Source organism: Corythoichthys intestinalis, chromosome 11, assembly GCF_030265065.1.
Source record: "Corythoichthys intestinalis isolate RoL2023-P3 chromosome 11, ASM3026506v1, whole genome shotgun sequence".
NCBI classification, from domain to species: domain Eukaryota; kingdom Metazoa; phylum Chordata; class Actinopteri; order Syngnathiformes; family Syngnathidae; genus Corythoichthys; species Corythoichthys intestinalis.
In genome coordinates, this window is record NC_080405.1 from 41,847,487 (window position 1) to 41,859,284 (window position 11,798).

Genomic DNA, 11,798 nt, shown 5'->3' on the forward strand with positions numbered 1-11,798 from the left:
ACAAAATGTCTTACACTCATCCAGAGTCTTTAGTTTTGGCTTAAATTAGGACTGTCAAATTTATCGCGTTAACAGCGGTAATTCATTTTTTAAAAAAATTAATCACGTTAAAATATTTAATGCAATTAACGCATGCGCTGCACGACCCACTCACGCATTGTCGCGTTCAATCTATAAAGACGCCGTTTTACCTATATATAGAGCTAAAAGGCAGTGTAAAATGAGTAGAGTGAATTTAGGCAGTCTTTGGAGCCTTTATTTAATTGGCTAAAGCCTTAAAATCCCCTCTTAACAATTAAAAATATCGTGGGAAGCAATGTGGGGAAGAAAGGTGGTAGTTGATCTTTTTCTTAACACCATATGTTATTTCTCAACGTAGAGAAGATATATCAATTGGTGTCACTACGCACAGTCATGGTTGCACTGCCCATCATGCATTTGGGCAGAACAGTTAAATGGCTACAGTATCATTTACTGAAAGCTCAACAAATACACTAGATGGCAATATTTAGTCACAATATACAAAGTCACATTTATCCTTTAAGAATTACGAGTCTTTCTATCCGTGGATCCCTCTCACAGAAAGAATGTTAATAATGTATATGCCATCTTGAGGATTTATTGTCATAATAAACAAATACAGTACTTATGTACTGTATGTTGAATGTATATATTCGTCCGAGTTTTATTCATTTTTTTCTTAATGCATTGCCAAAATGTATATGATTGGGAAAAAATATTGGGAATGATTGGAATTGAATCGGGAGCAAAAAAAAAAAAGCAATCGGATCTGGAAATATCGGGATCAGCAGATACTCAAACTAAAACGATCGGATCGGATCGGGAGCAAAAAAACAAACATGATCGGAACAACCCTAGCATGTAGTCCATTAAGTGGTTAGTGACCCAGGATTTTTCCCAGTACCCAAAAAAGAAACTCCACTAGTTAGCATTGACTTTTACGAGGAAACTGAGCCTCACGCGCCTCCGATGCTGACTCGCAGGATGTCCTAGCGCAAGCGTACGTGAACTTCAAAGGGCGGGAAACAGGCAGTCAAATTAAAAGCCAGGATGCCGGGACGCAAAGGTTAGTCGTCAGAAAGGATCCAGCTGGCAGAGGCCGGCGTGCGGCCACCTGGGTCCCATCTTCCCCCTAGCTCACCGGGTGCCAAACACTGTCAGCGGGCCTTTTTAATCAGAGCCATGTCTGACAAAAGGTCTCACATCTGAACCTTAAGTCAGGCCAGAGACAAACATGCGGACCACCCATCTTTTTAATGCGCACAGTCCTGTTTTTTGGAAGCCTCCGCTGGAAGCCTACCAGTGCTACCTGTGCTTCAGCTTGCACCTGCATACAGCACTTGTTTGCGGCCGAGGAGAAGAGACACCTGCGGCCAGTGCCCAAAGGGGATTATTAGGAGGGGTGGGCGTGCTTTTTCCTGCACGCCAGGTGACTGTGACGCACGGCTGAATTTCCACCGGGGACGGAAAGAGCTCAAGAGTGACGCCAGTGGATATTCATTTAATTGGGAGGGTCGCCTCCCCTGCAAATAAATAATTTGTATGTTTGCTTCTGTATATTGTTTGTATACTCACAAAAGTATGTATGATAGGAGTGTGACAATATATCGATATGGTGATATATCACAGTTCTTTGTACCCTAATAGGTTATCGATATGCTCCCGCCAAGAATCGATATATCATTTTAAAAGGATGTCACTGTTTAATACAGGAACCAGTAGATTGCCACCGCAATTTTACCATAGACTAATTTTTTCGCACTAGAATAGTGTCTATTTAACTCATCTTTCAGTGCCATGAATTAGGGCTGAACGATACTGGAAAACAGGTATATTGCGACTTTTTGGGTGCTTGCGATATATTGTGATACATAAGGGCGTAGGATTGCATAGGGCCGGTAAGGACATAACACGACCGACTTTTCAGTATGCTCAACTTGTCCCGCCCAACTTTTAGGCAACCTTATTTGCATTATATAATGAGTTCAGCTTTATAGGTACTTTAGATTGTCTTCCCATATGTTGTAAAAATCGAATCATTAAGTGAATTATTTTTATTACATTCGGACTAACATTTACCTCTTTTTACTTGCTGAATGTGCCAGTCCATTTTTATTCCCCTTAAACGTACGTTTGATCGGCTGATGACTTGACCCACACACACGCACACAGCCCCGAGACAGACAACATTTCAACAACATACCGCCTCCTCCGCCCCCTTTGAAGAGGAGGGATATTACAGTTTTGTTTTTTTTTATCCAGCAGCAGCCACTATAATTAACACAAAAGGATGTCAATGTTGTGGAGGTGGGGAACACACTACTAATTTTACTATTGAAAGTCCGACCTGCATCAGAGTTAGCATAGCCTTAAACTGTGTGAATTTGCAGCAGGATGCTGCTTAGAGAGAAGTGTCCTGTATGTGTTTTCTACTGATAATGTTAATTAAACTATGAGAAATGTAGTGAACCGAGGTTTACCCCCTTCTCCCCAATTTTCATTTTTATTTAGTTTACTGTATGTTTCTTTTGTTGTTGTTGTTGTTGTTGATTTTGGCTGTGCTTGTGGACAAAAGCAGAAGGAAGGAAGGCTCCATTTTTATTTTTGTTATTCCCTGACTAAGAGTTTTTTTTTCAGTTATATTTAATTTATTTATTTAGACAGACAATGTTAAGACAAATGTTTATTTTTTGCATTCCTGGATAGTTAAGAGATTATTTAACAAGTTTGTAATTATTGTTTAAATTAAAATAATTTATACTCAAATAATGCAATTAAAAATTGCTAATAAATAAAACATTTGCTCTGGAAGTTTTCAAAATGTTTCTTTAGTAGTTTTTGACAAATCAAAGGTTTGAATTGAATGGTGCCTCACCTAAACCAATATATATGAAAGATATTATTTAAGATTTATTTTGCATTGATTTGATTGATTTAGCATCCCTACCATTGTTGAGACCAAACTTACGCCCTTGGCGATACATATCGCAACATTAAAACTAGAAGAATTTTCACCAGATGACTTGAATAGTTCTGTTTGGGAAGACTATGGTTGACTCGCCATGTTTTTGTATTAGGGTATTGAATTCAGTATTTTATTAGATTGTTTTTCCTGAGTTTCCCACTTGTTTTTGTCATTTATCCTTGTATTCTGATTTTATTTCTTATTTTATAGCCTTTAAACAATTTATCATATTCTTCATTATAAAAATGTTAGCTTAGTTTCTGTAATTTTTTATTGTTGCATTTAGAGCTGCAACGATTAAATCGATTAACTCGAGTATTCGATTAGAAAAAAAATTAAATTAAATTTTGCTGATTCGAGTATTCATTTAATTAAAGTGACGTAATGGTTTATTTTGAAAGTGCTTGCATTTAGTTTTATTGATTAGGGTGGATACACTGCCTTCTATTCGGCCTCAGTTCACATGGCTGAATCCAGGTGCTCCCTGTTAAGACCGACATAAGCAAAATATTGTTTGAGGATTTTTAAATTTTTTTTTTTAATGCATTCGTAATTAATTTTATAGGTATATTTAGCCTATTTTTGTGGGAATATGTGTCTGAACCATTTGTTAAGAGCATTGTAAAAAAGTTTTAGCATTTTATAGCATTTGAACTAGCGGATTTTTGCGATGTAAGTTTGCCAATTGTTCTTTTGTTGTACATAGATCCTCATTTTTTTTTTTTTTTTTAATATCGTTTGAGGCTCAGCTCAGTTAATTTAATTTTTCATGTTCCTTATCCGATTACTCGATTATTCGAACTAATGGTTTTTCGATTAATCGACTACTAAAATAATCGATAGCTGCAGCCCTAGTTGCATCATTGATACAACACTATACTAGGTAACTTTTCAGTATTGGTCGATTTTAGCGACGTTGGTGGACAAAAGCAGTAGTGTTTTGCCTTAAGGGATGACTGCGTTTCCCACGAGGACCAGCGCACACCCGCACAGTGTTGTAAAATCATGATTTCCCGGTGCCTGTAGATGGATTAAATGACATTTTTGTTTCCAGCGGCTGTGTGAAAGATGAAGTGTAATAAGGTAATGAATCAATTTGTGGCTCAACAATAGCATATGATGGTTAGCAACCGTGTGGCTTAGTGTGGCTGACTAGTTCGGTTTTGTTGGGGGGCTTGTCGGGCCAATGTTGATTCTTGAGTATCCTTTTACCCAAGTATAAAGTCATGTTCCCCTCGTCCGGGGTCAGCAGCCCAGCAGCGGCAGTTTAGCGCTGCCCTAGTGGCTCTATGGAGCTTTTTCAAAAATATTTGAAAATGGGAAAAAGATGGGGGAAGGAAATATATTTTTGTTTTGATATGGTTTCTATAGGAGGACAAACATGACACAAACATTCTTCTAATTGATTAATATTCTAATGAAGTTAAACTTGAGGGGGCATCGTACAACAGAGTCACATGGTGCGTCATTCTCTATAGGATGCATTGCAGTGAAAATAAAAACATAATCATGAAGGCTCATTATGTATTTGTAGCTAACTTAGTTATTTTGATTGTAGGCTAATATAGCTAATATAGACTAGGGCTTGAATTTACGATTACTTTTGTAATCCATAATCGGACAATTAATCAAATGATTAATCGATTACCGTAATTTTTTAAGTATAAGCCGCTACTTTTTTCCCTCATTTTGAATCATGCGGCTTTTAGTCCATTGCGGCTTATTTGTGGATTTATTTGGGTTGTTAGGTAACACTTTATTTGACAGCGGCGTCATAAGACTGTCATGAGATCGTCATAATTTTGACACGACATTATCATTGCCATTACCATATGCTTATGACAGATGTCATTAAGTGTCATCCGGCAAATTATGTCACTAACTTTATTTATGTTCAGCTCGGATCTTTTGCATCTACTAAAAAATGAGATCATTTGCCGGATAACACTAAATATAAGCATTCATTAATGCTCATCACAGTGTCATGTCATAATTATGATTGTGTAATGACAGTCTTATGGCGCCACTGTCATATTAAATGTTACCAAATACCATAACTTGCAATTAACGAAACAACTGGAACAGTAACTGAATAAATATTTAGCACAGAACATGAATTTAGATTGTTCTTTACATCTTTAGCGCGGCAATGCATGCTTGGAGGCATGTTGGACAACAGCAGTGATGAAAGCAGGTGACAGCAGAGGTTGACTGTCTCCCCCAAGGGAGCAGTGATTGCCAAAAGAAACTTCTTGAAGCAATGAAGCTTTGCAGCCAATTGGTTCAAAGCATCATGGTGGTTCATTTGGTCTTATTACAGTCCTATGATGCCGCTGTAAAATTTAAAATAAAATGTATTTAGATGAATAAGTAACACTTTATTTGACAGCAGCGTAATAACTGCCATAAGACAGTCATAAAAATGACATGACATTATCATGGGCATTAATGAATGCTTATGATAGATGTCATCAAGTGTCATTTTACGGCAAATTCCTAGTAGGTCAGTAACCCAATTTATGTCCAGCTCGGATCTTTTTACATTCCATTCAAAAAGGAGATAATTCATTCATTCATGGAAGTGTCATGTCAGAATTATAATGGTCTTATGACAGTCTTATGGCGCCACTGTCAAATACTGTAAGTGTTACCAAATTCCATAACTAGCAATTAATGAAACGACTAGTCATTAGCCAACCAAACATGCATTTGAGGGGAAAACATTCAGCAGGTGAATAGAGGTCAATGTAAGTCTGAACATAATAAAAATTATTCACTTAATAATGGAAGGATCATTTCTATCCTTGCAACATATGGGAAGACATCTAAATTACCCATATACCTGAAGTAGTTATATAATGCAAATAAGGTTGCTTAAAAGGTGGTGGGGACAATTTTAGTATCCTGAAAAGTTGCTAGTGTTATGTCCCTACCGTCCCTATGCATACCTAAGCCCTTGATTGCAAATTATCATTAGCTTAACTCATTCACTGCCAGCTCAGTATGTTTTGAGGTAGTTTGTAAAAGAAATTGATAATGAAAACCAAGGGCGTAGGTTTGCATAGGGACGGTAGGGACATAACACTACCAACTTTTCAGGAGGCTCAAATTGTCCCCGCCATTTTTTAAGCAACCCAGCTATAAAGGTAATTTAGATCGTCTTCCAATGCGTTGTTAGGGTAGAATTGATCCTACCATTATTAAGTGAATTCATTTCATTATGATCAGACTTGCATTTACCCCTTTTAAATTGCTATTTAGTAGTGCCAGTCCATTTTTTTCCTCTCAAATGCACATTTGATTGGCTGATGACTAGAACCCCCACATTCACACAATCCCGACAGAAATGCATGTCAATATGCTGCCTCCTCCACCCCCTTTGAAGAGGAGGGATATTAATAGTTTTTTTTCCCAGCAGCAGCAGCAGCAGCAGCAGCCACTGTAAGTAATGTAAAAAGATGTCAATGTTTTGGAGGTGGGGAACACACCACTAATTTTGCTACTGAAAGTCCAACCTGCATCAGAGTTAGCATAACATTAAACTATGTGAATTTGCTAACCTGTAAAATTCGAGTAGAAAGCTGCTTAGAGAGGAGTCTTCCTGTATGTTTTTTACTGTCAACTTTGAACCAGCTGTGCATTTTGTGCATTTATTCATTAATTAAAACGTATTTATTTTCCACATCATTCAAAAAAAAAAAAAAAAATTATTTGCAGCCTATGCATATTTTAACCCCCCCCCCCCCCCGAAAAAAAAAAACTTCAAAAGCGCAACCACTCTAATTTTCCTTTATATGAAGCAATCATTTTAAAAATGACTTTCTCCCTATGAAAATAATTTTAACTTTTTCATTTTTATGTAGGAACCAGCCATTTTTGAGAAATGTACCCAATCTGTATGGTCTCATTAATGTCCCGTCCCCAGCAAAAAGTGTACATGCAGGTTATGCTGTTATAGCATCCCTACCAATTTTGAGACCAAACCTACAACCTTGATGAAAACACAAATTGACCATAAGCGGATTTTAAGGTGTGTGTGTGTGTGTGTGGGGGGGGGGGGGGGGGGGGGGCGAAAAGTGTCATTGCCTGTAATTGACTTTCCTATATATAAGTTGTAAAGCAATAAAACTGCAACAAAATGAATGAAATGAACAACAACAACAAAAATAATGCACCAAAATTATTTTTCGAAAACCATAGACAGTCATTTGCTTTGCATATAATTTAAAAAAAAAAAAAAAAAAAAAAAAAAAAAAAATTCCTTTTTGATTGAAGTGACTTTTCTTTTTGAAAATCTATATTTATTTGAAGCAATTTATTTTTGATTGAATAATAGAGAAAAATGTCCTAGCCAAAATGTGACCCAAACATAAATCAACATTACTTCAATCAAAAAGTTGCTTCAATCAAAAAACAATTGACTTCAATAAAATAAATACATTATAAAAAACAATACAAATAATCAAAGAAAAATAGCTTTCACGTGCATTTTTTTTTAGATTTTTGAGTGTCAAATTTATTTTTTGCATTCAAACACATTTTTTAATTGAATAATAAAGACACAAATCTACCTCCATATGGCTCCGCCCAGGGGATACAATTTTTGACTGGGGTAACTACATTGGCACGACACCGGCAGGCTTACCAAATTCAATGGATGACGATCGTGGCGTAAAGTATTGCCTAAGCAGCCTGATTTAGAATTCCCCTCAAGAATGATGGGAAACAAAAAACACTCATTGTCAACTTATTATTATGAATATTGTTGTAAGTTAATTTTATTGCTGACACTGCGTTTTGGGGTCATCAACATGTTGTGCCCATCCTCCGATGATATTGACGGCAATAGATGTCCAATCTATATCAACTGTGAGGGGCTGAAAATGATCAATTAAAATAGATTAGACGTCTAACTCTGTCAATGTCAGCTAATGATCTTAAAATTTTGAAATTGGCGCCATGCTCAATCACTCAATAAATTGAATGACATACCAAATCTGCTGTGATCCTGCCTGGTCCCGTGAACCGTCCCATTTGGAAATATCTCCAGTTGAAATCCGGTCCTGCAGTACAGCTGCCGCCTTCTAAGGATGCCTTTAAGGTGTCCAAAGTCGGTGGGCGAGCCCCGCTGCAGCCCCCCTTCGATCTGCCCCAAGCGCTCGTTCAAGCCCAGCGGCGACTCCGGCTGCAGAGGCGCGTTCCCGAAGGCAGGAAAACTTTGTAAATCCAAGTCGAGCGCTCCGAACAAAGTCCCCACCTCAGCCATGGTGTGCACGGCCGTCAGGTTCAAACTAAGCGAAGGCATTTGGAACATGAAAAAGTGGTGAAAATGTCCGAGCCATGCAGACTCTCCTCATCCGTTTTGATATGCGCGCTAATGAGAAGGAAAAGACTGGATTATATACATCTCTTCACATTGGCCACGCCTGGCTGGCATCCTCTTCTCACTCCGAGCGTGGGCTCTTCCGATCATCCAACCAGAGTGTGCAGAAAAGATTCTCCTCTCCTCAGTGGCAAGTGCGCTTTATTTAAGGTGCGTTCAAACACCATCCTGTGGAAAAGTGTTCCATCTGCCGCGACACCTCCTGCTTTCCCAACAAGATGATGAAAATAACTTGTGCATATTTGCAATCCAAGCTTGCGCGCAAGTGTCAGTGCCAACAACTGGAGCTTCTCTCTCTCTTTCTCTCTCTCTCTCTCTCTCTCCTCCTTCTTCTCCTCCTCCTCTTTGGAAGCAGGTGCTTCCTCGCCCCTCTGCACTACGTCTGCAATGTGCTGCAACCAGGCAGCAGCTTTAACCACTTGTAGGGCCAACTACTGGCGAGAAAGGGAGGGGAGTGAAGGGGGGGAAGCGCATTCGTATCGACTGCTGTGGAACCTCTGCAGCGAATGACTGATTTAAGTAAGACAATTCAGGGCCGCTGCTAGGCCTAAACTGAAATATCAACTGGTGCCCCCTCTTCATCCACCACTAAAAAGTTAAAAAAAGAAAAAAAAAGAAAATAGGGTTTATTTTAGGGCTGTCAAACGATTAAAATTTTTAATCGAGTTAATCACAGCTTAAAAATTAATTAGTCATACTTAATCGCAATTCAAACCATCTATAAAATAAGCCCTATTTTTCTGTAAGTTATTGTTGGAATGGAAAGATAAGACACAAGACGGATATTAACATTCAACATACTGTACATAAGTACTGTATTTGTTTATTATAACAATAAATCAACAAGATGGCATTGAAATTAACATTCTGTTAGCAGTACTTCTCAAATAGTGGGGCGTGCCCCCCCAGGGGGGCGCAGAGCGATGCCAGGGGTGGCGCGTGTGACCTCGGGGAACATGCTTTTATTTATTTATTTATTTATTTTGCCGTACTAGAATAAAGTGTACTTGCACATCCACTCAGTGGGTGGCAGTGGCGCTCTCATTTTCAAAGTGCACGCAGTATTTTTGAAGTAAGCGAGAGCACTCAGCACACGGAAGAGACTCAGAGAGCTGGAGAGCTGTGCACCGTTTTCGAAAGCCGTTTTCCGGCCGGACTCGCGCAGCGACCCACTGTCTTCTCCGGTTCTCACGTGTCCGCCCGAGAAGTGCCATTTTCGGCTTGGGATCGTCACGACGACCGCCCTCACTCACGGTTCTCCCTCGGCCGCCGAGAGTGCGCTTTTTTCGGGCCGTTTGCCTTTTGGCTTTGACATTTAATACAGTGGTAGACGAGGAAAGACCACTGTTTACTGTGTCTAAAAATGATTATAGCGGACAGCCGGAAGCCAAGTCAATTAAGACGCCACTTAAAGACATAAGATCCCAATCTCATTGATAAACTGCTTGGTTGTTTTTCAGCGAAAACGTGCCGAATATTGCCAGCAATCGTCCCGCTTTGTCAGTGTTATATCAGTAAACCAGTGAGCACTGTTAGCACGCTCAGTGCAAAATAACCCCACATCATTGCAAACTGGAGGTGATACTGGGAGCAGCGAAAATAGAAACTGTCCTTCTGTCCAAAGACACTTTTTTTTTTGTTCTTCTATTTAGTTTTGTTTTTTCGGTCAAATTTTTTGGCATATTGACCTCATGAGTTAATGTTTCTAATCAATTTGAATTTGTTATTATTTACTGATTTTATTTTTCAGTATCAAATGGTCAAAAATATACCTTGAGTGTATTTTTACAGTTTGGATGTGACTTTTTTTAAAAAAATTCAGGCAAATTGATGCGCGTTGTCTTTTCTGTTACAAACAAAACAATGTTAATAAAGTTATACTTTATAAGTTCATCTGTTATTTTCTCTAATAGATTTTTACATTTTGTTTGTGATTTATAATTGTTACTAACGTGTTTATTTGTACTTTGATAAAGAATTTAAGTGTTCCAAAATGTTTTTGTGAATTAATAAGTGACATAAAAAAATTCAATTTCAAATTGCTAATTGCTACATTAGTAAAATAAATAAATAAATAAAAAGATAAAAAATAAAAAATTAGATTAGTCGACTAATCGTAAACATAGTTGGCTGACTAACTGGGAGAAAATTATTCATTTGGGACAGCCCTAATTCATTCATTCATCCGTCTTCCGAGCTGCTTATCCTCACAAGGGTTGCGGGGGTGCTAGAGCCTATCCCAGCTAACTATTAGCAGTAGGCAGGTACACCCTGAATTGGTTGCCAGCCTATCACAGGGCACAGGAAGACAAACAGCCACGCAAACACTCATCCCTAGGGACAATTTAGAGTGTTTCACATATGCAGATTAAGTCCACCCCCCCCCCCCCCCCCGGTGGCCGAAAATGTCCTTGCATGTAATTGATTTTCCAACATATAAAATTAAAATTAAGACTTTGCCGGTAAAATGCTGTCTTTAAAAGTTGTAAAGCAATAAAACAAACAACAAAGATGAATAAAATGGACAAAAAAATATTTTTAAAATGGGCCCAAATTAATTTTTGAACAGATAATGGGATTATGAAGTCTATACATTAGCACATTAGAGACGGGTATTTGCTTTGCTTGTCCAAAACCACCTGAGGACAGAAGAAACAAGATGGATATACATATATTTATAGATTTTTTTTTTTTTCAAAACTAAGCTTTCAAAAGCGACAACTACTGAGCAGGAACCAGATTGAAGATATGGACCATGAAATGCCGAAGATCACCGCCAAAATGGTGAGCGGGCTTTCAGTTTGCCCCTCTAAAGATACAAATTGTACAATAGAACCACAAACGGGCGTACCATATTCAATGGGCGACGTCCTTGGCCATAAGCATAGTTGTCCCAAACAGCCTGATTTAGAATTCCCCTAAAAAATGATGGGAAACAAAAAAACGCTCATTTCCAATGTATGACTACAAATATTCCTAGCTGGAATATTCAGTCAAAAAGGATGCCGTCTCCTGTTTTGCCTGCCGCCATTTTCACACTCACTACGGTGAGGTTTCATTTCGCAAAGGTGTGAGTGACTGGAAAAACTTGCCATTAAATTGGATTAGGGTTGTCAAACGATTAAAATTTTTAATCGAGTTAATTACAGCTTAAAAATTAATTAATCGTAATTAATCGCAATTAATCGCAATTCAAACCATCTATAAAATATGCCATATTTTTCTGTAAATTATATATATATTCTGTAAAATAAATTGTTGGAATGGAAAGATAAGACACAAGATGGATATATACATTCAACATATGGTACATAAAGACTGTAGTGGGCTTTTCACTCTACTGTCATTTAAATCTGTCTATGCTGTCCTCACTCCGAAGCGTCTACTTTTTCCAAAGCTAGACAGCTAGTGAACGACGCCTTAATAATT

General features: G+C 38.1%; 1 protein-coding gene across 1 annotated transcript in view; it reads right to left on the reverse strand.

Annotated features, from left to right (window-relative positions):
* fgf16 (fibroblast growth factor 16) overlaps positions 1 to 8,587 on the reverse strand; it is a 31,603-nt gene extending 23,016 nt beyond the window's left edge. The window contains exon 1 of the mRNA XM_057850649.1: positions 7,979 to 8,587. Coding sequence (XP_057706632.1) covers positions 7,979 to 8,300 — 322 coding nt within the window. The 5' untranslated portion in view covers positions 8,301 to 8,587. The remainder of the gene's footprint in view (positions 1 to 7,978) is intronic.
* Positions 8,588 to 11,798: the final 3,211 nt, after the last annotated feature.